The sequence below is a fragment of the Gorilla gorilla genome, chromosome 8 (genome assembly GCF_029281585.2).
Source record: "Gorilla gorilla gorilla isolate KB3781 chromosome 8, NHGRI_mGorGor1-v2.1_pri, whole genome shotgun sequence".
In the NCBI taxonomy this organism is placed as follows: Eukaryota; Metazoa; Chordata; class Mammalia; order Primates; family Hominidae; genus Gorilla; species Gorilla gorilla.
The window spans coordinates 65,759,274-65,785,339 of record NC_073232.2 but is presented as its reverse complement, the minus strand read 5'-3'; the positions used below and the strand labels follow the sequence as shown (position 1 = coordinate 65,785,339).

Here is a 26,066-nt window from a genome sequence, read left to right as displayed (position 1 = left end):
ATTTCTTTCACATTCTAACACTCAAAGATGAAAAGGAAATGGGTTCTTTTTTGATGTGACATGCAGCATAGTTACATGTAACATTGATACTACTGTATGTTTATTTTTTAAAATAGCTACTACAGTTTCTACAGGAATTCTCACAGCAAACTATCTCTAGGACCCATGAAATCAAGAAACAAGTGGACGGACTAATTCGGGAAACCAAAGCCACAGATTGTCGCCTGCATAATGTCTTCAATGACTTCCTTATGCTCTCTAATACCCAGTTCATTGAGAATGTGAGTTATTTAGTTAATATTATAATTCCTTTTTTGGGAGTAGGAGATATTGTAATTTTAAATAACTTACTGTTAGGTTCCCTCCTAAATTTTGGTGGAAGTGTGGTTCTTGGTAATTATAGCTTTTTTCTCTGGGATTAATGCCTCTTTTTTATTTGTAAAGTTTTAAGTCCTTTTTTCCAAGCCTCTAAAAAAGTCTAATGATAAAATTTTCTTATACTTCGGTGCTTCCATCTTTTGTCAGTTTTGAGAGTAGTCAGCAATTGTGCTGAATTGTGTGGCACTCACACTGCCTTTGTTGTGGCGTGATCTGTAAGGACAGCTGTTTACCTGGTTAGACCCTCTGGACACCAGCATATGGTTTCAGTTGTTGATTGGGGTCATTCTGTTCGGATAAATTATATTCAGGGGATATATATGTCTGCTTGCAATATTCTCAACTAAAGTTTATGATGGCTGAACTTACAATATGGAATCAACTGTAAACAGATTACTGAGCTTAAATCTATGTGTGATTTTTGTCTATTTACTGTTTCTTCTAGGTGGTAGGAATACATAGGTAAATTAGATAGAGCCTCTCCCTTGGCAAATAGTATAATTCCAGCATACAAAGGAAGTAAGTATGGCTGGAGCAGAGTGGAGACTTAAGAGATGAGGATGGAGAGGAAGCTTAGGTAACAGACCTGTGTTTCTCATAGGGTGTCCCAACTTTCTGAATATCAGCACTCATTTGTGGAAAAAGGATTATTGAAGTAAGCGATCTCCTGAGATTGTTAGATATAAAGTAATAAAATTTTCAGAATCACAAAATTATTTAAAAAGCCCAAGATTTAGAATAGTTAAGAGAATGCCATGTGGTCAACTTGTGCAGCATGTTTGTGCATTTTTTAATAGCTCGAGTTAAATGCCACTTCCTGTCATTTTTTGGAGAGCTATATGTAAAATAAAGACATTAATAAAGGTGTTAGAGATCTCTTTGCCAGTTATTTCCTTTAACAGCAAAGGAGTACTTATGAGTTTGAAAAATAACAAGTATTCGGCCGGGCGTGGTGGCTCATGCCTGTAATCCCAGCACTTTGGGAGGCCAAGACGGGTAGATCACCTGAGGTCGGGAGTTCGAGACCAGCCTGACCAACATGGAGAAACCCCGTCTCTACTAAAAAAATACAAAATTAGCCTGGCATGGTGGCGCATGCCTGTAATCCCAGCTACTTAGGAAGGCTGAGGCAGGAGAATCGCTTGAACCTGGGAGGCGGAGGTTGCGGTGAGCCGAGATCCTGCCATTGTACTCCAGCGTGGGCAACAAGAGCGAAACTCCGTCTCAAAAAAAAAAAAAAGTATTCAAGTAAAATCAGTAGTTTTCTAATTGTTTACACAGAATGTCCATGCTTGGTCCTGACTATCTCACTGGAAAAGTCAGAGACTCTAGACTCAACTTCTCTGGTGTGCACAGCCCCATAATGTTTTCATCAAGATTAATTTGGTGTCCTTTTAAGCACTCCTGTTCTTTTCATTCTGTACTTTTCTTGCTGGATCAGGTAGTCAGCACTTCTCTGCAGTCAGTGCTGCAGCACCAGAGTCCCAAAGGATTTGGGAAGTTTCTTTTTTTTTTTTGAGATGGAGTCTCGCTCTGTCACCCAGGCTGGAGTGCAGTGGTGCGATCTCCGCTCACTGCAAGCTCCGCCTCCCGGGTTCACGCCATTCTCCTGCCTCAGCCTTCCAAGTAGCTGGGACTACAGGCGCGTGCCACCACGCCTGGCTAATTTTTTGTATTTTTAGAAGAGACGGGGTTTCACCGAGTTAGCCAGGATGATCTCGATCTCCTGACCTCGTGATCCACCCACCTCGGCCTCCCAAAGTGCTGGGATTACAGGCCTGAGCCACTGCGCCCGGCAAGGGAAGTTTACTTTGTACCCGGTGTGCCTGTACCAGATTGGTACTAGATTGGTACCAGATCAATACTTCAGTGGGAAGAAATGGGGAACATCATACAATTTTTCTCAATCACAGTCTTAGGTCTTATCTTTTCTCCAGCTCTTTTCTAGCCAAGTTTTCGTAGATTCTGAGTTTTCCATGATGTAGTTTTTGTGGAGTTTTTTTGGTTTTGTTTTATTGTGTTTTGGTAATTGTTCTTTATTTCTGTCCAATACTGGGGATTTCCTGTTTTCCATCCGTCTCTCCATCCCTTTAGCCTTAGCTTTTTTTTTTTTTTCTTCCGAGACAGAGTCTTGCTCTGTCATCCGGGCTGGAGTGCAGTGACACCATCTCGGCTCACTGCAACGTCCGCCTCCCGTGTTCAAGCAATTCTCCTGCCCACACCTCCCGTGTAGTTGGGATTACAGGCTCCCGCCACCAGGCCTGGCTAATTTTTTTTCTATTTTTAGTAGAGATGGGGTTTCACCATGTTGGTGAGTCTGCTTTTGAACTTCTGACCTCAAGCGATCTGCCCATTGCAACCTCCGCCTCCCGGGTTCAAGCAGTTATCCTACTTCAGCCTCCCAAAGTGCTAGGATTACAGGCGCGAGCCACTGCGCTCGGCCCTTAGTGTTAAATCTTGATGCCCCTTCGCCTTCCAGTCTGCAGCCAGAACTCTTCTCCGGATGTGCTGGTTGCCGCTGCCAAATCTTAATTACTTCCCAGACCTTCTATAAGGCCACATGCTATAGGTTTTTTTCATTTGTGGCAAAGCATGATAATACTGAGAAAACAGCTAATGCTTAATAAAACTCTGAAAAAATATAGTTGCTGATATATATTTGTAAGTGATCTGGCTTTTTTTTTTTTTTTTTTTTTTTGAGACGGAGTCTCACTCTGTCGCCCAGGCTGGAGTGCAGTGGTGCAATCTCAGCCCACTGCAAGCTCTACCTCCCGGGTTCACGCCATTCTCCTGCCTCAGCCTCCTGAGTAGCTGGGATGACAGGCACCTGCCACCACACCTGGCTAATTTTTTTTTGCATTTTTAGTAGAGATGGGGTTTCACCGTGTTAGCCAGGATGGTCTCGATCTCCTGACCTCATGATCCACCCGCCTTGGCCTCCCAAAGTGCTGGGATTACAGGTGTGAGCCACCATACCCGGCAATCTGGCTTTTTAATGTTTTATTTTCAAACCCTGACATCAGTACTTAGGTGTTACAATTCCAGCTTGAATTATGGTGCCATTTGGTTTCATGGTAATTTATCAGAAACGTTCAAAGTCAGATAGGTTTCTGGGTTTTATTAATTAGCCTCAGGGGCAGCCACAAAGTTGCAAACTATATTATAAAGTTAGTGAAACAATCTGGACTTTCTAGGGCGAGAACAGTCAGGACTTTTTAGGGCAAGAGAAATTAGTACCATTAGTAAAGGCTCAAGAGGGGACTTGGAGGGAGAAGAAATACTAATTAACATTGGCCAGTGTTCTAGTGTCTAATTAGAAGGCAACACAATTCTAAAGGCTTAATTATCTGTTAATTTAGGAATTGGATCCTGAAATAGCAAGTGCCATAGTTAATGACTTTAGTTTGTTAAATGAACTGGTGAGGGAGGATTTTTTCTTTTTAAAGTCAATTGTTTCAAAATCTTAGCTTTGTAAAATTAAAAAAAAAATTCCAGAATGAAACAAATTAACCTGTTTATGCCCAAGGTTAGAATTTTTTTTGTGAAATGCCAGACCTTGGCAATGACCTTCAGCAGTAGGATATACATAACTCTGACAAGCTTAGTGTTCCAATAATGGGACACTAGGCATAAATGGGTTAATTTTCCAGATCATCTTCCTGTTGATTTATAAAAGCTGAATTTTGGTCATTTTTCCCTCCTTTTCTACTTTTCTATTGAAGAAACAGATGGAGTTGCTGAAACTGTCAAGTACTCAGCAATTAGAGAGAAGGAGGTAAAGCCCAAAAGCCTTATTAACATATAATTTCCTGCACAGGTTTTTCCCTCTCCCCCTAGACCTGCTTTATTTTACATAATGCCCCTTGCTTTTGACACTCCAGCCTTCTCATTCTTTGGAGATGCCATATGCCCTGCTGCTACGGGGCCTTTGCTTACATTGCTTCCTATGCCTCTACCCTTTGATTGACATCTGTCTGTCTTCTAGGTCTCTGCTCAATTATATTACTTCCTCCTGGACCCTCTGCACTAGGCAGACCCCCTGGATAAAAGCTGAAGCATCACATTCTTTAGTAGACTTCTTACAATTGTAATTTTACAATTATTGATGGGATTTGATGAGTTGGACCCTCCCGCTAAATCCAGCCCCATATTTTTAACAACAAATATATTTGAGGGGTCCAGCACAAGCCTGATATTTAGGGATCCAGTGAATATTTGAATGAATGAGAGTACGCATAAATGAAAGGGGACCAGGGCTGTGTATAGTCTGTTACTCTCCAGCCCTGGTCCCTTTTTCTCCAGTTCCCCACTTCCCCTTTTACCCTGTCTCCCCAGATGAGGAGCAATACCAAAGATATTTAACAGTCCTGGGTATAGCTATCTGACTGTAAATTGATCACAAAACACATGAAGCTGTGAGTTTAGCAGGTGAGGATGAAAGAAGTTAGCATTGGTTATCTGCTGGATATGAAGTACTTGAGGATGCATAGTCCTGCTCACCCTGAAAAGATCCCATGGGCTTTAGGTCCCATGGGTTTAGGTTTCTTAGATGTCATGTTTGGCTTTCTAGCTGCAGGCTGCTGATAGGTAACCATGGTAGCTGCCAGGTCTTAAAGTCTCACTTTTGAGATTTACTTAACTTTTTGGAGTCCTGACTTTGAAAATTACCAAAGTAATCCCTGATCTTTATAAAGCAATTAGGAAAAGTAAGAAAAAGAAAAATCATGTGAAATTTCCTCAGCTTGAGGGGAGCCTCTCAACGTTTAGCACATATATTCTAAGTCCATTTCCCATGCAGACATCAGGCTTAAAAGAATTGAACCTACAGTAGGCCGGGTGCGGTGGCTCATGCCTGTAGCACTTTGGGAGGCCGAGGTGGGCGGATCACGAGGTCAGGAGATTGAGACCATCCTGACTAACACGGTGAAGTTCCGTCTTTACTAAAAAATACAAAAAAATTAGCCAGGCGTGGTGGCGGGCGCCTGTAGTCCCAGCTACTCGGGAGCCTGAGGCAGGAGAAGGGCGTGAACCCGGGAGGCAGAGCTTGCAGTGAGCCGAGATCCCGCCACTGCACTTCAGCCAGGGTGACAGAGCAAGACTCCGTCTCAAAAAAATAATAATAAATAAATAAATAAATAATTGAACCTACAAAAAATCAGCTACCCCAAATTGACCAACCATTGAACTTTTCAGTGTATTTTTTTCTGTTCTTGTTTTTTAACTTTAACCTTTTCTAGATGACTGTGTGTGTGTGTGTGTGTGTGTGTGTGTGTGTGTATTTACATTTGCAGCCTACTTTTTTTCTTAATGTGAACTTATTTAACCCATCTTTGAGACTTTTGTGAGTTTAATTTTTTTGTTCTTAAACTGTATCATAATTTATTTAATAATCTAATATTAAATGTTATTTATGAAATGTTTCATAAATTTCATAAATGTTTCATAAATAAATAGAAAAGTTCAGAGAGAAACCACAAGTGCTAAGAAAATGTAGCACCTAGCATCAGTGGTTTTGTATTTTGCCACATTTGCTTCAAAGGTGCCTACCCACCATATTCGTCCTTAACTCTAATCATTTTGGGTGGGGATTCCTTGGTATCTCTGCCTTTTTATTCTTTTTTTGTTTTTGAGACAGGATCTCCCTCTGTTGCCCAGGCTAGAGTTCAGTGGTGCAGACAGCTCACTGCAGCCTCAAACTCCTGGGCTCAAGCCATCCTCCCATCTCAGCCTCCTGAATAGCTGGCTAGGACCACAGGTGTTCGCCACCATGCTTGGCCAACTTTTTATTCTTTTTACCTAGAGAGGGATTTCATTTTTATCCCTTATAGATAACCTTTATTGTGTAGTTGTTCTTTTCTTCATTAACTATTATGTATGAATGTTTGTGTGTGTTTATGTGAAAATAAAATCAGGCCTCCATGGAATTGTGGGTCTGTTTCTGCCCTCTGCTGTTTGTTTTGTTTCTCTGCTGTTTGCCAGTATCATAATCTTAAATACTGCAGATTTCTAATGTCTTATTAGGGCAAGTCCCCATAATCTCTTTTTATTCAGAATTGTCATGGTTATCAATCTTTGGCTTTTTACTTTTCTGTGTGAATTTGAGGATTATCTTTTACTTATTTATTTATTTTTTTGAAATAGAGTTTCAGTCTTGTTGCTCAGACTGGAGTGCAATTGCGCAATCTCGGCTCACTGCAACCTCTGCCTCCCAAGTTTAAGCGATTCTCCTGCCTCAGCCTCCTGAGTAGCTGGGATTACAGGCACCGGCCACCACATCAAGCTAATTTTTATATTTTTAGTAAAGATGGGGTTTTGCCATGTGGGCCAGGCTGGTCTCAAACTCCTGACCGCAGGTGATCCCAAAGTGCTGGGATTACAGGCATGAGCCTCCCAAAGTGCTGGGATTACAGGCATGAGCCTCCCAAAGTGCTGGGATTACAGGCATGAGCCTCCCAAAGTGCTGGGATTACAGGCATGAGCCTCCCAAAGTGCTGGGATTACAGGCGTGAGCCTCCCAAAGTGCTGGGATTACAGTCGTGAGCCACTGCCCCCAGCAGGATTATCTTACTATATTGTGCCACAGAATATTTTATTAGCGTTTGATTGGAATTGCATAGAATTATAAATTTGGTATTTGTGACTTTCTGCTGGAAATCATGATACCATGAACATTCTGATGTTTGCGTTTATGATAATTTTCATGGGAGCTAAATTTCAAGAAGTAGAATTTTGGGTCAGAGGATATGATCGTTTAAAAACAACATTGTTTGATCAGATTGGCAGATACTTAAAGATGGGTGGACAGGAGCCATTGCTGGCAAAGGTTTGGGTAAGGGGCTCTTGAGTACGCTGCTAGTGACAGGGAATTCTACACATTTGTGCATAGAATCTGGGAATGACTATTAAGATTTATTTATTCCCTCTCTAGGTAAAATCCCTCTCTAGGTATATAAATAAATAATAAGTAATAAATAAATAATCAGTTTCAGCCGGGCACAATGGCTCACACCTGTAATCCCAGCACTTTGGGAGGCCAAGGCCGATGGATCACTTGAGGTCAAGGAGTTTGAGACCAGCCTGGCCAACATGGTGAAAACCCATCTCTACTAAAAAAAAAAAAAATGCAGGCTGGGCATGGTGGCTCACACCTGTAATCCCAGCACTTTGGGAGGCCGAGGTGGGCGAATCACGAGGTCAGATTGAGACCATCCTGGTTAACATGGTGAAACCCCATATCTACTAAAAATACAAAAAAAATTAGCTGGGCATGGTGGCAGGCACCTGTAGTCCCAGCTACTCGGGAGGCTGAGGCAGGAGAATGGCGTGAACCCAGGAGGCAGAGCTTGCAGTGAGCCGAGATCGCACCACTGCACTCCAGCCTTGGCAACAGAGTGAGACTCCATCTCAAAAAAAAAAAAAGGGCAAAAACAAATTCGCCGGGTGTGGTGGTGCACGCCTGTAATCCCAACTACTCGGGAGGCTGAGGCAAGAGAATCATTTGAGCCTGGGAGGTGGAGGTTGCAGTGAGCCAAGATCCTGCCACTGCACTCCAGCCTGGGTGACAGAGCTAGACTCTGTCTCTAAATAAATAAATAAATAAGCAGGAAGGGTAGGAGAGCTCTAAATATATGCACGTGTTAGCTTATATTGTGTTCAGAGCCTCAGGAAATGAGCATACACACCAGGCTTAAATTGGGTATTCCAAGGATCAGGTTGGGGATAGGGAGGGAACTATTTTAAAATACATCTCTTTTACATGTGCCTTTATATTGACATAAAATTTTAAAAATTGAGATAGAATTCACATACCATAAAATTCAGTCCTTTAAAAAGTATACAGTTTGGTGGTTTTTACTGTACTCAAAGTTTTATAATCACGGCCACTGTCTAATGCCAGAAGATTTTCATCAGTTCATTTATATTGACTTCTTATTTCTTTCTTTTTAAAAAATTTTAATTTCATTTCATTTTATTTTTGAGATAGGGTCTCACTTTTTCACCCAAGCTGCAGTGCAGTGGTGCAATCAGGGCTCACTGCAGCCTTTACCTCCCAAGCTCAAGAGTTCCTCCTGACTCAGCCCCACAAGTAGCTGGAATTACAGGTGCACACCACCATACCTGGCTAATTTTTGTATTTTTTGTAGAGATGAGGTCTCACTATATTGCCCAGGCTGATCTTGAACTCCTGAGCTCAAGTGATCCCCTTGCCTCGGTCTCAGAGAGTGCTGGCCTTACAGGCGTGAGCCACCGCACCTGGCCTATATTGACTTTTTATAACAAGCATGTTGTACTTCGGTAGTTTTTAAAACATAAAAATGATTTTAAAAACCAAGAATCACAGTGATCTGGCAGAGCAGTGGGTCTTTTCTGGAAAAGAGAGTCTTGCCTACCCATGCTGTCAGGGTTAGTCAAATGCCCAGCCTTTCTGGCAAGTCAGTGGTAGATTTTTCTCTCTGCTTTCATACAAATGGGATAATAAAAATTTATCAGCCATTTTAAGCAACTGAATGAAAATAAGTTTTGCCTTTACTATTTTCCTTGTTCAAAATCCTGAAGTTCTAGTTTCCTAGTTGATAAATTACATCAGTTGACATTCTCCATAACCTGGAGTCAGAATACTGTATCATTGCCCATCAACATTATTAGGTTCAATGAAAAGGTGTGAAAACTGATATCTTACTGTTTTTGCAACTCTTGGTTTATAACGAGGTTAAAGTTTCATCATGTTTCCTAGTCATTTGCATTTAATAATTTTTTTTTTTTTTTTGGTGAATGGACTATTCTTTGCTGTTTGTCCGTGACCCACTGTTACGGACACCCACCTGGTAGTGGTCTCAGCCCTTTGCTGAATAACCATTTCCTTCCCCATCTTTGTCCTTAGTTGCTGTGTGTTGAATTCTTATACTGTGATTTATTTCCAATGACGTGTTGACCTTTTAACATTGAGTTTGCTTCCACATTTAGCGTGTATACGATGAAGAAGTGGAGGAGCCAGTACTCAAGGCTGAGGCAGAAAAAACAGAGCAGGTACTTGTATAAAATCACTCTTAGCTGAGTTTCTGACTTTGAAGAGTGTGGTGGAGATCAATGTGTTATGTGGGAACTGGGGGATGGTGGGCGGGTTTGGGAAAGGGAGGGACTGCTCCTGACAGCAGCCCAAGAGGGGATTCTTTCTTTTGTTTCTGAAATGTAGTGTATTAACTAATACAGAGATCAAATCCTTGAATTCTGGTATAAGAATAGAGTAGAAGTCAGCAAACTTCTTTTGTAAAGGGCCAGATAGTACATATTACAGATTTGGAGGGTCACAGAGGTCATTTTTTTCCTGTGGCTTCCTGAGTTACAGATGGACCAGCCTTCTTCCTGAGATCTTCTCACACCAGAGCCCAAAACATAGCTAAGAGGTTCTGGGTCACACTGACTTCTTAGCACTCCAGCAGAGATTTCTTTTTCTTCCACTCAGGAAGGCACGTGGACTGTGAATAAGTTTATTATTGGAGTAGCTTTGATTTTGTTCTCATTTATTCAGAAAATATGGATCACCTGTAAAGGTTGGCGCTTTGTCAGCAATTATTATTTGTAACAGATGAAGCTGTTAGACTAGGAAAAGGGTATTCGAAACCAGCTATAGTTCTGCCTGTTGCCAGCATTTAAAAAAAAAAGTTATTTTATTTTTTATTTAAAAAATTTTTTTATTTTGAGATGGAGTTTCACTCTGTCACCCAGGCTGGAGTGCAGCGGCACGATATCAGCTCACTGCAACCTCTGCCTCCTGGGTGCAAGTGATTCTCCTGGCTCAGCTTCCCGAGTAGCTGGGACTACAGGCATGTGCCACCACGCCTGGCTAATTTTTTTGTATTTATTGTAGAGATGGGGTTTCGCCATGTTGGCCAGGCTCGTCTCAAACTCCTGACCTCAAATGATCCGCCAGCCTTGGCCTCCCAAAGTGCTAGGATTACAGGCGTGAGCTACTGTGCCCAGCAGGTTATTTTATTTTTAATAGAACTTAAGGATTTGCTAGCCATTTAAGTGCAGTAGTATCTGGTTATACCAATTCAGGGTTTAATTTGAAGGTGATAGGTATTTAGTGTACTATTTTTAAAAACTGCTATATATTTCATACACATTTTCACAAACTCAGTACAATATTAGCTATTTAACTCAGAATCAAGCATATCCAAATAGAAAAATACACAACCAAGACAAAAAAGTTCAGTTAGAAAGACTTCAGTACTTGAGATAAAAGACTAAAATGCTTGTAGGATTTTTTTTGCCTTTGGCCCTCAGAACAACACTGTGTGGTTTGGTTCCTTCAAGAATATTTGTGGGGGGTGGGGAATGACACTAAATATTTTTCGGTATTTCTCACAATGGCACACTTGTGTCTGCGGGGACTGCCATTGAGAGCTGCTGTTGCAGGAAGAAGACACCTGAGGGAGATTCTCAGCCTGTTGGTGATATGAACAAACCTTTTTTCTTGAGTGGGGCATTGTTGTAGGGTATACACAGAATAGACCAGAGATGAAAATGACCCCCTTTTGATGTAGAACAGATTTATAAAATAATTGTAATTGTCCAGTTTTTTTTTTTTTTTTTTTGTCTCTTTAAACTGTAATTGAAAAATGAGACCTCTGTGACCTTCCTTCTAAGTCTTAACACCTAAAATTACCCAAGGGATAACCAGGGCTCGTGGGATAGTCATGGTGAGTCTGAGAGTCTAGGCCCTCCAGCAGTGGGGAAATGGCGTGCATTCATTGTTGGGATACTTCTCCACACACTAGTTGTACCTCTGCTTTTGTAGACGATGACCCTTGAGCTCTGGAACCTTAGGTAGTTTGATGCATGTCCAGAAAGGGGCAAACTTGGGATTTAAAACTTGCAGTCTTACTCCAAAGTCTGTGTCAAGGTATTCAGCAGAATTTGACTTTTTTAACATTTTTAATAAGTTTTTTTGGAGCTTGAGGCTAGGCTTTAGAGAACATTCACAGTATTCTCTTGGGGCAGTATCAGTATATTGGAGACCCATACTGCGTGGTATTTATTTTGTAGGAGAAGACACGAGAGCAGAAAGAAGTAGATCTCATTCCTAAAGTCCAGGAGGCTGTGAACTATGGCTTACAAGTATTGGACAGTGCCTTTGAGCAACTTGATATCAAAGCAGGAAACTCAGACTCTGAGGAAGATGATGCTAATGGGCGGGTGGAACTGATCCTTGAACCAAAGGTGAAGACATTCAACTTAAATATTTATTGCACAACTATTATGTTTGGGCTACTTTAATTGGGCACATGATTAGTAAGTCATGGACTTAACCTCTGGGAAGTGAGTATGTCACTTAGTAGTCTCACATTGACTCCACCAGAAAGACTCGCTTTACCTGAGCACTGATGGAGTACTTGTGAGGTACTTGTGGAGTACTTGTCAAGTTGGGGGTGCAAAGATGCAGAGCATGGCCTCTACTCTCGAGGTGTGTGTTGCAGTCTGGTGGGAGAGAGGAGACATTCATACGAGTAACCATTGTAAATGCCCTGAGAGAGAATTGACTTCCAGCTGGAATTTTGGGGCAAAGATGATATTTGAATTGGGGTTTGAAGGGTGGGGAGGCTCAAAAGAGACAGAGAGTGTTGGGAACCTGAAATTATGTAGCTTGGGCTAAGGAAGACTGCAGAAGAACTGAAATGCATTTGGGTTGTTTCCGGTTTGGGCAATTATTAAATACAAATGAAGCTGATGTGAGCATTCATGTCCAGGCTCCCTCATAGCCTAGTGAGTGTTGGTTGCTTGACAGACTTTCTCCCACATTGTTCAAAGAGACAACTGGGGTGACACAGAGTCTCTCGGTAGTGAACACAGAAAGTTACCACAGTGATTTATAGAAAGAGGCCTTGTGACACACAAGGCCTTCCGAATTAAAACATGCCACAGAACCAAACCCTTTTTTTTTTTTTTTGAGACAGAGTTTCACTCTGTCCTCCAGGCTGGAGTGCGTGGCACGATGTTGGCTCACTGCAACCTCTGCCTCCTGGGTTCAAGCAATTCTCCTGCCCCAGCCTCCCGAGTAGCTGGGATTACAGGCGCCCACCACCACACCCAGCTAATTTTTGTATTTTTAGTATAGACAGGGTTTCACCATGTTGGCCAGGCTGGTCTCGAACTCCCGACCTCAGGTGATCTCCCTGCCTTAGCCTCCCAAAGTGCTGGGATTACAGACATGAGCCACCGCACCCAGCCTGAACCACTCTTCTAGTCATTCTGTAGCTGCACATTTCTCTTCCAGTTTGAGCTTTGCTGAGTCACACCAAATTGAGGCAGATCATTTGGCACTGACCGGTACACTTGCTGCTTGGATTTTCACTGTATGCCTTTAAAAGTCAGCAGTGGACTCTGGGAAATGGATTACCTGGACCACACTTGATACTTCCAAGACACACAGCACTTTCTCTCTTTTTTTTTCCCCTTGCAGAGAAAGTTGTGGAGGTACGCTTTTCTTTTGTAGGAGGATTTGGGGATGTCTTCTGAGTCAGTGAGAATTAGTCCAAGTTAACGCTGTCTTTGCCTTATGCTCCATTGGTTGCTGTGACGTCGTTGAACCTTTACATTAACCTTCCCAATCTTTCTGTTGTTGTGTGAAACATCAGAATTATTCTCCCCTGCCCCAGAGTCCTTTGACAAGGAAGAGATATCATTGCCAAAGGGCAATGCCTCACAGGGGACAGGGCAGCATTTCCTTCAGCAGTGGAGGTAGGAGGCTGTGCAAGGGTGGAGCACTTTCTTGACCCTATTTTTTTTTTTTTTTGAGACAGAGTTTCACTCTTGTTGCCCAGGCTGGAGTGGCGCAATCTCGGCTCACTGCAGCTTCTGTCTCCTGGGTTCAAGCAATTCTCCTGCCTCAGCCTTCCAAGTAGCTGGGATTACAGGCATGTAACATGACACCTGGCTAATTTTTGTATTTTTTAGTAGAGACGGGGTTTCACCATGGTGACCAGGCTGGTCTTGAACTCCTGACCTCAAGTGATCCACCCACCTCGCCCTCCCAAAAGTGCTGGGATTACAGGTGGGAGCTACTGCAACCGACTGACCCTAAATTTTTAATGTGTGTGTGGTGTGGGACTGACAGGAGTAGACGGCTGACATGGGCAGATCTCCAGCATGTGCTGTTGGGGCCACAGTCTCCTGCCCTCACTCTGTTTTCTCATCTGGTCTTATTTTACCAACTTCACTTTTCTAAATTCGACAGTGTGGAACCACTAGGGGGTATTGTTCTTCTGTTTATTGAGTTATAATCTTATTTATTTATTTATTTATTTATTTATTTATTTATTTATTTATTTTGAGATAGAGTTTCGCTCTTGTTGCCCAGGCTGGAGTGGAGTGATGTGATGTTGGCTCACTGCAACCTCCACCTCCTGGGTTCAAGAGATTCTCCTGTCTTAGTCTCCTGAGTAAATGGGGTTATAGGTGTGCACCACCACAGCCAGCTAATTTTTTGTATTTTCGGTAGATATTGGGTTTCACCACGTTGGCCAGGCTGGTCTCAAACTCCTGACCTCAAGTGATCCACCTGCCTCAGCCTCCCAAAGTGCTGGGATTACAGGCATGAGCCACTGTGCCCGGCCTAATCTATTTTTATATTAAAATATGTAGATATATTATGTCTCATTAGTACTGCTTTTTAGAGGACAGCTCACCAGAATGTTCAGTTTCTTTCCTTGGTCCTCCTCTTCTTGGACCTTATACTAGGAGGTTGTACCCTTTTCCCTGTTTGCTTGCTGCTGATAAACTTTTGGTAGGCTTTTGCCATTTTTGTTAAATTTTGTTAATTAGGCCCTTGGGGAGGGAGATTCTGTGTGATACAGCTTTACTTTGGCATCTTTTTTTTTTTTTTTTTTTTTGAGATGGAGTTTTGCTCTTTTTGCCCAGGCTGGAGTGCAGTAGTGCAATCTCAGCTCACTGCAACACTGTTTCCTGGGTTCAAGTGATTCTCCTGCCTCAGCCTCCCGAGTAGCTAGGATGACAGTTACCCGCCACCATGTCCCACTAATTTTTTTGGATTTTTAGTAGAGACGGGGTTTCACCACGTTGGTCAGGCTGGTCTCAAACTCCTGACCTCAAGTGATCCACCTGCCTTGGCTTCCCAAAGTGCTAGGATTACAGGCGTGAGCCATGGTGCCTGGCCTTACCCTGACATCTTTACCTAGGATTTGACTTTTACAAAAATCAGTGAAAAAAAGAATTTTTTTTTTTAACTTTTAGTCCTGCTGTGTTTCTTATTCTCCACCTTCGTTATGTAGCTTGTTTGGGATAGTCAGATGGAACAGGGTATCAGGTGGCACATGTAAGTTTGTTTTCAACTGAAATGTTTGACAGCCTATTCCTTTCATGATGTACAGGATCTATACATTGATCGTCCTTTACCATATCTCATTGGGTCAAAGCTGTTCATGGAACAAGAAGATGTAGGTCTTGGAGAGCTGTCCAGTGAAGGTACTTTTCTTCACCAAATAATTTTGTTCCTTAACATTTCTTTTTTATTTTAAAATAATTTCAAATTTTACATTAAAGTTTCAAGAATAGTTCAAAGAACTCTCATATACCCTTCACCTGGGTTTACCAGTTAACATTTCACCACATTTGTTTGATTGTTCTCTACATATACGTAATATTTTGTCTTGAGCCTATTTGGGAGACATCATGCTCATGCCCTGTTACTTCTAAATGTTTCTCTGTGTGTTTTCTTTTTTTCTTTTCTTTGTCTTTTTCTTTTTTTGAGACAGAGTCTCGCTCTGTGGCCCAGGCTGGAGTGCAGTGGTGCGATCTCAGCTCACTGCAACCTCCGCCTCCCGGATTTAAGCGATTTTTCTGCCTCAGCCTCCTGAGTAGCTGGGACCACAGGCGTGCACCACCACACCTGGCCAATTTTTGTATTTTTAGTAGAGACGGGGTTTCACCATATTGTCCAGGCTGGTCTCGAATTCCTGACCTCATGATCTGCCCGCCTTGGCCTCCCAAAGTGCTAGGATTACAAGCATGAGCCACCGTGCCCGGCTCTTTTTCTTTCTTTCTTTTTTTTTGAGCCGGAGTTTCTCTCTGGTCACCCAGGCTGGAATGCAATGGCACGATCTCGGCTCACTGCAACCTCCACCTCCTGGGTTCAAGCAATTCTCCTATCTCAGCCTCCTGAGTAGCTGGGATTACAGGTGCCCACTGCCACACCTGGCTACTTTTTGTATTTTTAGTAGAGATGGGGTTTTACCATGTTGGGCAGGTTGGTCTCGAACGCCTGACCTCAGGTGATCCTCTGTGTGTGTTTTCTAAGAACAAGGACATCTCTTGTGTAATCACAGTAGAATTACAAAGCCAGGATATTTTCCTGGACATAAGGGTATTATCCAATCTGCTGCTATGTTCACATTTTGCCGTTTGTCCCAGTGACACCCTTTACAGTCTCTCTCTTTTGTTCTCTGGTCCGGGACTCAATCCAGGACCAGCCACCACATTTGGTTGTCGAATCTTCAGTTATCTTTTAATCTGATGCCATTTCTCAGCCTTTCTTTGCTTTTTATGACCCTGACATTTTTAAAGAGTACAAGCAAGTTTTTTTTTTATTTGTAATGAATAATTTTTTGGGGGAGAGATACTTCAAAACTACATAAATATGTAATTCCTCACCATAATGACACTTTCAATTCCAGTAAGTGGGTATAGATGGTTTTATCAAGATCTCTGTGATGCTGTTGTATGGTGGTTTGTGATTGTGAGCTAAGGACATTTTCTTGTGAATATTGGTGTGGTGACCCTTATCTCTCTTCTCCACAGAAGGCTCTGTAGGCAGTGATCGTGGCAGTATTGTGGACACTGAGGAAGAGAAAGAAGAGGAGGTAAGGGCTGTTTGGTATGACCAGGTCACGGTGGGCAGCAAGCTTAATTTAAGATGGGCCTAGCAGGCTAAGTAAATAGCATAACTGTGAATTCGTAATCTGCTTCCATAAGGCTTTTAACAGTGATAGAAGCCACATTCTGAGTTTTTTTCCCCAAGGGTTAGATTTCCTTTTTGCCTTATGTATAATAATAGGGAAAGCTGCTTTCATCTCTTCCACTATTATCCTCTTTCCCACCTTGCCACCAAATATCTCTTTCACCCAATATATTTTTGAGAAGGGCAGCTTAGATGTTTTGGTGGAATCTCTGCCTGGGATATAGTCTTTGAGTATATTCTGTCTTTGAATAATTCTAAGGGAAAAAATCTACATTTAGAACTTTTGTAAACTATAAAACCTAGAGCAGGATATGCCAAAAGCCACCACTTAACATTCTATTTTGCTGCTGCCGCTAGCGCTTTCATATCCACAGAGCATAATTTCATTTCCTTGTCTAGAGTTTGAGTCTGTGGGCCTTGACTACAGTTGAATCTGTAGTTGTTCTTTAGATGGGATGTTCGTTATTGCAAAGGACACAGCCATGTTGCAGGAGAGTCCTCGAGTATGGGATTTCCGAAAGGAGACAGTGTTGTGTATGTGCTTTTCTCTTCTGGTTGGTCCCCCTTTCTGCACTCTCCCTGCCCGCCTTTCTTCCAGTCCTCCAAAGAAAAACCTGACAGCAGGAAATGAGCTTTTCTTAAGTAACTTTCATGTAACAAAAGCAGTGCTCATTAGGGGAATCCCTTGCTTTTAGCCACCGATGTTGCACTTCATCAATAGTTGCTCGTAGCAACTATTCATGTCCCCTTCTTGGGCCTAATGAAGTAGTTATCCTAATGAGAGGAAATAGAGACAGTATAGTCCAAAATGTAAAATAACACAAACTGACTTTCAGTAATTTAGTTAGTTAAATGTGCAACTCTTACTTTAAATCCAAAGGCAGGAGTTGAAAGTGCAGGTGATGTGAACAAATTGTTAGAGGCATTTAAGTGAACCACAAAAATTACATGTTAACTGGAACAACCCTTCACAATATTGCCAGCTATCCAGCTTATCTGCACCTTGATACTTAAGGTGACCAGTAGTCAGTACAAAGAGACTGAGTGTCAGAGCTTTTTCTCCACTTGACATAGAATCAGCCTGCCCCAGAGACTTAGACCTGCAATCATTTCTGTGCTTCTAAGTAAAGCCCATTTAACAACAAAGCCTTTTCTTCCCCATAAAGGAGTCAGATGAAGATTTTGCCCATCACAGTGACAATGAACAAAACCGGGTAAGGCTCATGTATTGAAATGACTTTGTTTGTACATTTTAATTGAAGCATAGTATATATACTAAAATTACTTTGGAATGATTTATGACCAAGTGAGGATTTTTTCATGTATACAATTTATTTTCCTTTAAGCATTTCATGTATTTAGGCTAACTACCTCCTTTGTATATATTTTTTCCAATTTTGCTTTATAGTTTATTTTTCTTAGAAAAGAAGTTTCAAAGAAGTGAAAAACACAATTGGAAAACAAAGCCTCTAAAAGAAGACTCAGTTACCCAAACTGAACTACTTTGCATGAGTCCCTCTTCTGTTTTAAAATTGGAGACAATCTAGCAGTAACATTATTGAGTATTCACAAGATGAAAACTTCTTACCCTACTGTCTTAGCACGGTTATCTTAATTTTTGAATATCTAAAGGTGTATTCTTTTCATAGTGTGCATCGTTCATTTTCTGCCATTTTATGTTAACATTTTATAAATGTGTCCTTATTTATTATTATTATTTTTTTGAGATGGAGTTTTGCTCTTGTTGTCCAGGCTGGAGTGCAGTGGCGTGATCTCAGCTCACTGCAACCTCTGCCTCCTGGGTTCAAATAATTCTTCTGCCTCAGCCTCCTGAGTAGCTGGCATTACAGGTGCCCACCACCATGCTCAGCTAATTTTTTTTGTATTTTTAGTAGAGATGGGGTTTCACCATGTTGGCCAGGCTGGTCTCGAGCTCCTGACCTCAGGTAATCCACCCACCTTGGCCTCCCAAAATGCTGGGATTACAGGCATGAGCCACCATGCCTGGCCTCCTTATTTTAAATAGCCTTTGCAGTTTGCATTGTAAACTTCTATACTTTTAAACATACTGAGTATGATACTGTCATAGTCTCTAAATGTATAAGGGAAAGAGTTTATTTCTAGAGTTGTATTTTTGATGTAATAATGTATTCAATATTTTCTTTTCTTTTTTTTGAGACAGAGTCTCGCTCTGTTGCCTAGGCTGGAGTGCAGTGGTGTGATCTCAGCTCAATGTAATCTCCGCCTACAGGGTTCAAGCGATTCTCATGCCTCCGCCTCCCTGAGTAGCTGGGACTATGGGTGTGTGGCACCATGCCCGGCTAATTTTTTGTATTTTTAGTGGAGTCAGGGTCTTCCCATGTTTCCCAGGCTGGTCTTGAGCTCAGGCAAACCGCCCACTTCGCCCTCCCAGAGTACTGGGATTGCAGGTATGAGCCACCACGCCCAGCCAATATTTTCATATATCGAAATCCTTTGCTTCGGTGAACTGTTTCTTCAGAATGAGGTGGTATAGAGTTATGTTAATAACTCTTAGTGTCTGGTGGACATTCTAAATTAAGTATTATGCATGTAGATTTTCCTACAATCTCATCACTGGGGTGATTATTTTAAATTTCTTTTAGTTAAAAATTTGCATTTAAATTTCTTAACTGGGAAATATTTTTTTCACAAAAATGTTTAACTATCAAATGAAGGATTTTATACTTTCTGGTTGTTACTGTATTTGCCTGGTTGTATTCATAAATGTGGTTGATCTTTATAATTTTAACGATCAGTCTTTCTTCATAGGATATTTGTTTCTATGGAATTTCCTATTAAGATCTGTAAATGCAAACAGTTTTTCTTTCCTTTTTTTTTTTTTTTCCTGAGACAGAGTCTCTCTCTGTTTCCCAGGCTGGAGTGCAGTGGCACGATCTTGGTTCACTACAACCTCCACCTCCTCGGTTCAAGTGATTCTCATGCCTCAGCCTCCCAAGTAGCTGGGATTATAGGCATGTGCCACCATGCCCAGCTAGTTTTTGTATTTTTAGTGGAGATGGGGTATCACCATGTTGGCGCGGCTGGTCTTGAACTCCTGACCTCAGGTGATCCGCCTGCCTCAGCTTCCCAAAGTGTTGGGATTACAGGCGTGAGCCACCACGCCTGGCCACAAACAGTTTTTCAAAAACAGTACAGTATAGTGAGTAAAAGCACTAGCTTATGCAACAGGTTGGTTTTGTGTGCTGCAGCTAACCTCAAAGTTGTAAGGATTAAATTAGATAATAAAGTGCTTTTAGTAACATGCCTGGCACAGTTCATTGATTCAAACATTGAAAAAAAATTTTTTTAATTATACATAGTAGTGTGTACCTTTGGAAAAATTAGAACTTAACAGATAAGGCTAAGTTTGAGCCTTCCAGTGCTTTCCTTCTCTGCATACTCTTCAGAGGTAACTGGGATCATGCTCTGGGAGCATGTCATTCCAAGTCTGTTTCTTTGCTTTTATAAACACATCTGTTTCCATAGAAATGCTGTAGTGTTTGCAGAGGGGGCGGGGCGTGGTATCATCCTGGATTTGTTATTCTGCACTTTTTTGCTTGACCTACCTTGGATGGCTCTCTAGTCGTTACAGCTTTTACCTTTTAACTATTACTCAGTATTCTTACTAAGGTAAGACTATGCTGATGATGTTTATATTTCTCTAGTAAAAGGCTGGGCATGGTGGCTCACGCCTGTAATCCCAGTGCTTTGAGAATGTAATCCCAGCGCTTTGGGAAGCTGAGGTGGTTGGATCACCCTAGGTCAGGAGTTCGAGACCAGCCTGGCCAACATGGTGAAACCCTGTCTCTACAAAAAATATAAAAATTAGCCAGGCGTGGTGGGGGGTGCCTGTAATCCTAGCTACTCAGAGGGCTGAGGCAGGAGAATGGCTTGAACCTAGGAGGCGGAGGTTGCAGTGAGCCGAGATCACCCCATTGCACTTCAGCCTGGGCAAAAAGAGCGAAACTCCTTCTCAAAAATAAATAAATAAATAAAAATATTTCTCTAGTAACAGCCATTTTTGATATTTTAATATTCTGCTTTTTATATTCTTGTTGTTACATTCTTATAAAGGATACATTTTTAGGCCGGGCTTGGTGGCTCACGCCTGTAATCCTAGCAGTTTGGGATGCTGAGGCGGGTGGATCACCTGAAGTCAGGAGTTCAAGACCAGCCTAGACAACATGGTGAAACCCCATCTCTACTAAAAATACAAAAAATTTGCTGGGTGTGGTGGTGCATGCGTGTAATCCCAGCTGCTCGGAAGGCCGAGGCAGGAGAAAGCTTGAACTGGGCAGGCAGAGGTTGCAGTGAGCCGAGATCGTGCTGATGCACTCCAGCCTGGGCCACAGAGCAAGACTCCATCTCAAAAAAAAAAAAATATATATATATATATATATATATTTATTTATTTATATATATATTTTTATATTTTATATATATTTATATATATATTTTTTTCTTAGATTCAAAGTAAATCTTGTGTATTATTTGTTCCAGCACATCTTTTGCTTCATAACTTGCTGCATCATGATTATGATTATTATTTTAAAAAGCTGTTACTTCTTTGAAGGAGGAGCCTAAAGGCTGACAGTATCTCTTCTTTAGCTTAATAACTGGTAGTTCTAATTTGGTATTTTATACTCTTAGCACACCACACAAATGAGTGATGAGGAAGAGGATGATGATGGCTGTGACCTTTTCGCTGACTCTGAGAAGGAGGAGGAAGATATTGAAGACATTGAAGAAAATACTAGACCTGTAAGGAAGGCTGTAGTTGCTATCACTTGGCAGAGTTTTAGAACCAATGACTTGTTTTTTTTTTTATTGTGACTTACTTTGTACCTCACTCATTTTGGCATATTTGTCATTTCATTTACACTTTGGAAAATAATGGCAAGCATCTCGGATTGCCTCACAAGTACCACTTGCTTGTCCAGATGTTATGATTTTATGAGTCAGATCATTCAGAATATGTCTAGTTCCAGAGTTTGAAGACCGTAGTGCTCCTGTCTCTCTGCCCATGCACCTTTTTCTTATTTTCGTATTTAGATTTTTAAGTATTAAAGTCAAGTATTAAAAAAAATAAGGAAATAAAGGGCATCTCCCTTTGAAGGAACATTTTATGAGTCCTATTCCTTGGGTGAGCTGTATAGGGTACATATGTTTAAATTCATTTAATTAAACTCTGTTTTCTCCTCAGTTCAATTTCTTTGCTTTTGTATACATAATGTTGTTAGGTGTCCAAAGTGAAGTGTACTAGTTTGTTACAAAAAAGCGATTCTTTTGATTTCTCCTGCTGTAGAAAAGAAGCAGACCTACTTCGTTTGCTGATGAGCTGGCTGCCCGCATCAAGGGGGATGCTGTGGGCCGAGTGGACGAGGAGCCGACAAGTGAGCCCCAGCCGCGTTGACGGGGAGTAGGGGAGGGGTAGTGCAGGGCCCTCTGCTGGCTTCACCAAAGGCGGATTTCCCTTTTTATTAGTAATTACTACATATATTTATTAGTAATTGCTACATATAATTTAAATTGTAGCGCTTATTCCTTTTTTGGTTAATGGGCTCCTTTAGATAACTGAACACTGTGGAATCACAAGAAAAACGTACATGTACACATGTAGATAACCCTTACATATAATTTCAGGGGACTAATGGAGACTCCAGAGAACCATGGGCAACAGCTTAAGAATTCCTGGCTGAATATTTACTCCTATATTTTGAACACATAAGAATGTGCTATATAGCATATTCTAGTTATAACAGGGTAGAAAGATAACACAATAATTCTTTCAACAAATACAATCCTGTTATGCACATGAGCCTGGGATGAAAGCAGAAGCCTTCTGCCTTACAAAGAGACTCTTAAGTGCCCACTGTGGGCAGGGCCAGGGGGTTCAGTGCTCTGGTGCAGCTGAGATGAAAGGCAGACGTCTTGCTCTTAGCTGTGACTTATGAGGATGACAGACGTGGAAAGAACCAGGATGTGTATACTGAGGGAGGACTTAGTACTATTAAAACTGTGAACTGTTCTTCAAGCCTTACCCTCAGGAGAAGCAAAACTTTGGAAGACACTCAAAGAGAAGAAGGAAAGGAGAACTACTTCAGACGGTGGGCCTTTTCCCTCAATTCTGTTATTTTAGGAGCCTGTTGACTAAGGAATGTTGCTTACATAATTCATGAAGTACTGCTTTACATGCTGTTTTCCCTCTGACAAATGGGTCTGTCTCCATTTACTTTTCTAAAGCCTCTGGGCTGGGCGCGGTGGCTCACACCTGTAATCCCAGCGCTTTGGGAGGCCGAGGCGGGCAGATCACGAGGTCAGGAGTTTAAGACCAGCCTGGCCAACATAGTGAAACCCCATTTCTACTAAAAATACAAAAAATTAGCTTGGCATGGTGGTGGGTGCCTGTTGTCCCAGCTACTTGGGAGGCTGAGGCAGGAGAATCACTTGAACCCGGGAGGCAGAGATTGCAGTGAGCCTTGATCACGCCACTGCATTCCAGCCCGGGTGATGGTGCGAGACTCCGTCCCAAAAACAAACAGAAGCCTTGGAAGGCATGTTTTGGGGTGCTGGGAGGATATGTGGGTGTGGAGTAAAAATTCCTGTAGAGATTTGATTTATTAGATTTTACAGCAATCATTTCTTGTCTTCCTAGAATTCTTGGAAGTATAGAAACTTAGGAATCTTTAGCATTTGTTTTCAATAAAGGATACACCAGGCCTTTTCCTGCCAACAGCCATGTCCATTACATTAGACTTGTCCCTGTGTCAGTTTGCAGATCCCTTTGTTTATTCTGCCCTTCCTTCCCCCAGAGTGGTTGGGGAATGGGTCTTGAATGTGGCATCTGACCCGAATGCTTGCTTCAGAGTAAATCTAGATCCAGGGTGCTGGCCTAGAGAATGAATGCTGTTTGCCGCAGACGTGGACAGACTTGAGAGTGGAGGCCCAGAGAGTCTTTTGAGGGTGTCAGTGGACTGTGCCAGGGGTTTAGTGTGAAATTCATCAGACTGCCTCACACTTTGTTGAATAGTGTCAGATAAACTCCATGCCAGTTTGGAGACATTGCAGATGCCAACCCGGGAATTTGAGTTCTGGACCCATCTTTAATACTCCCTGCAAAACTTTGCTTTCTGTTTGCTAGATGAAGAGGATAACTTATTCGCACCCCCCAAGCTGACCGACGAGGACTTCTCGCCATTTGGCTCTGGAGGCGGCCTGTTCAGTGGGGGCAAGGGGCTCTTTGATGATGAGGACGAGGAGGTGAGTCCATGGCAGTCAGCAACACTCCCTGCAGCTAGCTGTGTCAGGGGTCCACAGGGAAGAAATAGGCTTTGCTTGTTTAGTGGGGGAAAAACAGTTTCTCAGTTGGAAGTTGCTTCTATTTTCATATTTTGGGACATTTTGAACTAAGAATCACAGAGTGAGAAATGCTGTATCCTTCTGTGCTTTGTTAGGTGAGGAGAAGATGTGCACATGTTAATGTGAATAATTTACTAGGTTATTGTTTCTTGCCTTATCTGTTGTCTTCCACATTTGTTTTTAATTCCTGGACAGGCCTAAATTATTTTAGGATCTCATTTTGCCATAGTTATCACTTTGCAACTGATTTTCTGGCAGAGTAGTAAATATGTAGCTTTAAATCTTGTAGGTTATTTTTCCTTAGAAATCCTCAAATGCAGCTATGCTTTCTCCTGGTTTTTTGAATTCTTTGTCATATACCTTATTTCAACCAGAGTGACCTCTTCACGGAAGCCCCCCAGGATCGGCAAGCTGGAGCCTCTGTTAAGGAGGGTAAGCTGGGGCTGGGCAGCTGCGTCTCGGTGTGCAGAGTTCCAAAACTGTCTTTCTCACTAGGAGATGGAACCCTGAGGTTGTTCCCAAGCCTTGTTTCTGTGTTAAGCAGGAAGCTATTGTTTTTACTGTGGTCCAGTTGAAAGTAATTCATCTTCACTAATTCATGTCTTGGAAAAAACAGTACCACCTGTAAACCCATACCACAGTCTTGCCTCTTTGTTAGGAGAGAACTCATAAAAAGTCAGACAAGAAAAGTACCCTAGAGCAATGTTGAGGATGGTTTTCATGGAATGAAGTTTAATTTAAAGAAACATTTTTAACATTCTGTATATAAGTTGGAGACCAGTAATTCCCCAACCCAGTGTGCATTAAAATCATCTGTGCAGGTTTTTTTGTTTTTTGTTTTTTGTTTTTGTATTTTTAGTAGAGACAGGGTTTCACCATGTTGGACGGTTGGACAGGCTGGTCTTAAACTCCTATCCTCAAGTGATCAGCCACCTAGACCTGGCAAAATGCTAGGAATACAGGCATGAGCCACTGCACCTGTCCCATTGGTGCAGTTTTTAAAAAACACAAATATAAATATATTTTTTAACCTACAAATGTTACTCCATAGGTTTGTGGTAGTTCTTGGGACTTGGGAATTAGTGATTCTAAGTGCCGAGTCTCCCGGGCACAGGCATCAGAGCTGGGCCTTGGAGGCCTCTCCTTGTGCGTGCTGTGCGGGCTGCTAGCCTGGCTCTCCTCTGCTTTCTGCTGTCCATGTTTTGGCATCAGTGACTTGCTTGGTTTCCCCCTTTGCTCTTACGTCTTTATTTTTTTACTGATGACTCACATGTTTTTGCGGTTCTTTTTCACTTGTTCATTGTCATCCAACTGGAATGGGTAGAGGTGGAACTGTTTGGGGGAGCCCCGGTCATGCTGTCTCTGCCTCTGCTGTGCTCACCTTCTCCCTTGGTGTCCCCCAGCTGACCCACTGCTGTGGCTTGATGACGGTCAGCATGCTCTTCCATTGGAGTCACAGCTCAGATTGTGTTAATCCCCAAAAAAAAGTCCTGACATCGGTAGAGAAGAAAATACTAAAGCATTTTAAAATGGCCTGTTCAGGAAAAAGTGGTTTCAAAAGGTCTGATACTAGCTGTGTTTTACATTGCACGTATTTCAGGAAGAAAATAGCAAGGAAAGTTATTTCCCTTGTAAAATGGTTACCCCTTGCTTTCTCATTCTAGAGTCTTCACCATCCAAACCTGGAAAGAAAATCCCAGCAGGAGCTGTTTCTGTATTTTTAGGTAACATAACTTAGGTTTGTTTTCTAAAAACTACACAAATACTGTTTTTTCCATTTCAAAATTATCATCTTCTAAAGCCTGGCTGGAGATGAGGAAGTACCTGGGAGCTTCAAAGGGCTTTGAGCATCTTATAGAAAGAGCTCATTTACTGATATTAGCTCTTATTCTCCTAGAGCTCAGTGGCCTTGGACTTTTTTGTGTTTGAGCAACCTGGTGATTCTCCATTGTGAGATGTTCTGTAGCAGTAATGGATGGAGGCTATTGGGCCCTCTTAATGCATTTTGTGGATTAACTGAAATGAAAAGTTTTTGGTGGGTGATAATTTTTTTCTGTAAATTCAGCAGGCCCACACTGGCTCACAGCTGTGGCTGTCTTGTCTCTCCACCCACAGGAGACACGGATGTGTTTGGTGCTGCCTCCATTCCATCACTGAAGGAGCCACAGAAGCCTGAGCAGCCCACTCCAAGGAAAAGCCCCTATGTTCCCCCTCCCACTGGCCTGTTTGATGATGATGATGGTGATGATGATGACGACTTTTTCTCGGCACCCCACAGCAAACCTTCTAAAACAGGTATGTGTTCCTGCCTCCGTTTCTAGGACTTCAGCCA

General features: G+C 42.0%; 1 protein-coding gene across 6 annotated transcripts in view; it reads left to right on the top strand.

Annotated features, from left to right (window-relative positions):
• LOC101143038 (WASH complex subunit 2A) overlaps window positions 1-26,066 on the top strand; it is a 65,210-nt gene that overhangs the window by 1,558 nt on the left and 37,586 nt on the right. For 3 of the 6 annotated variants that reach the window (XM_031006426.3, XM_063709750.1, XM_063709747.1), the window contains exons 3-15: window positions 117-281; window positions 9,343-9,405; window positions 11,428-11,601; window positions 14,769-14,862; window positions 16,195-16,256; window positions 17,521-17,568; window positions 21,026-21,136; window positions 21,681-21,768; window positions 22,411-22,482; window positions 23,517-23,635; window positions 24,109-24,166; window positions 25,399-25,458; window positions 25,850-26,029. In XM_031006426.3, coding sequence (XP_030862286.3) covers window positions 117-281; window positions 9,343-9,405; window positions 11,428-11,601; window positions 14,769-14,862; window positions 16,195-16,256; window positions 17,521-17,568; window positions 21,026-21,136; window positions 21,681-21,768; window positions 22,411-22,482; window positions 23,517-23,635; window positions 24,109-24,166; window positions 25,399-25,458; window positions 25,850-26,029 — 1,294 coding nt within the window. The remainder of the gene's footprint in view (window positions 1-116; window positions 282-9,342; window positions 9,406-11,427; window positions 11,602-14,768; window positions 14,863-16,194; window positions 16,257-17,520; window positions 17,569-21,025; window positions 21,137-21,680; window positions 21,769-22,410; window positions 22,483-23,516; window positions 23,636-24,108; window positions 24,167-25,398; window positions 25,459-25,849; window positions 26,030-26,066) is intronic. The other 3 variants (XM_063709748.1, XM_063709751.1, XM_063709749.1) reach the window with 1 other exon arrangement.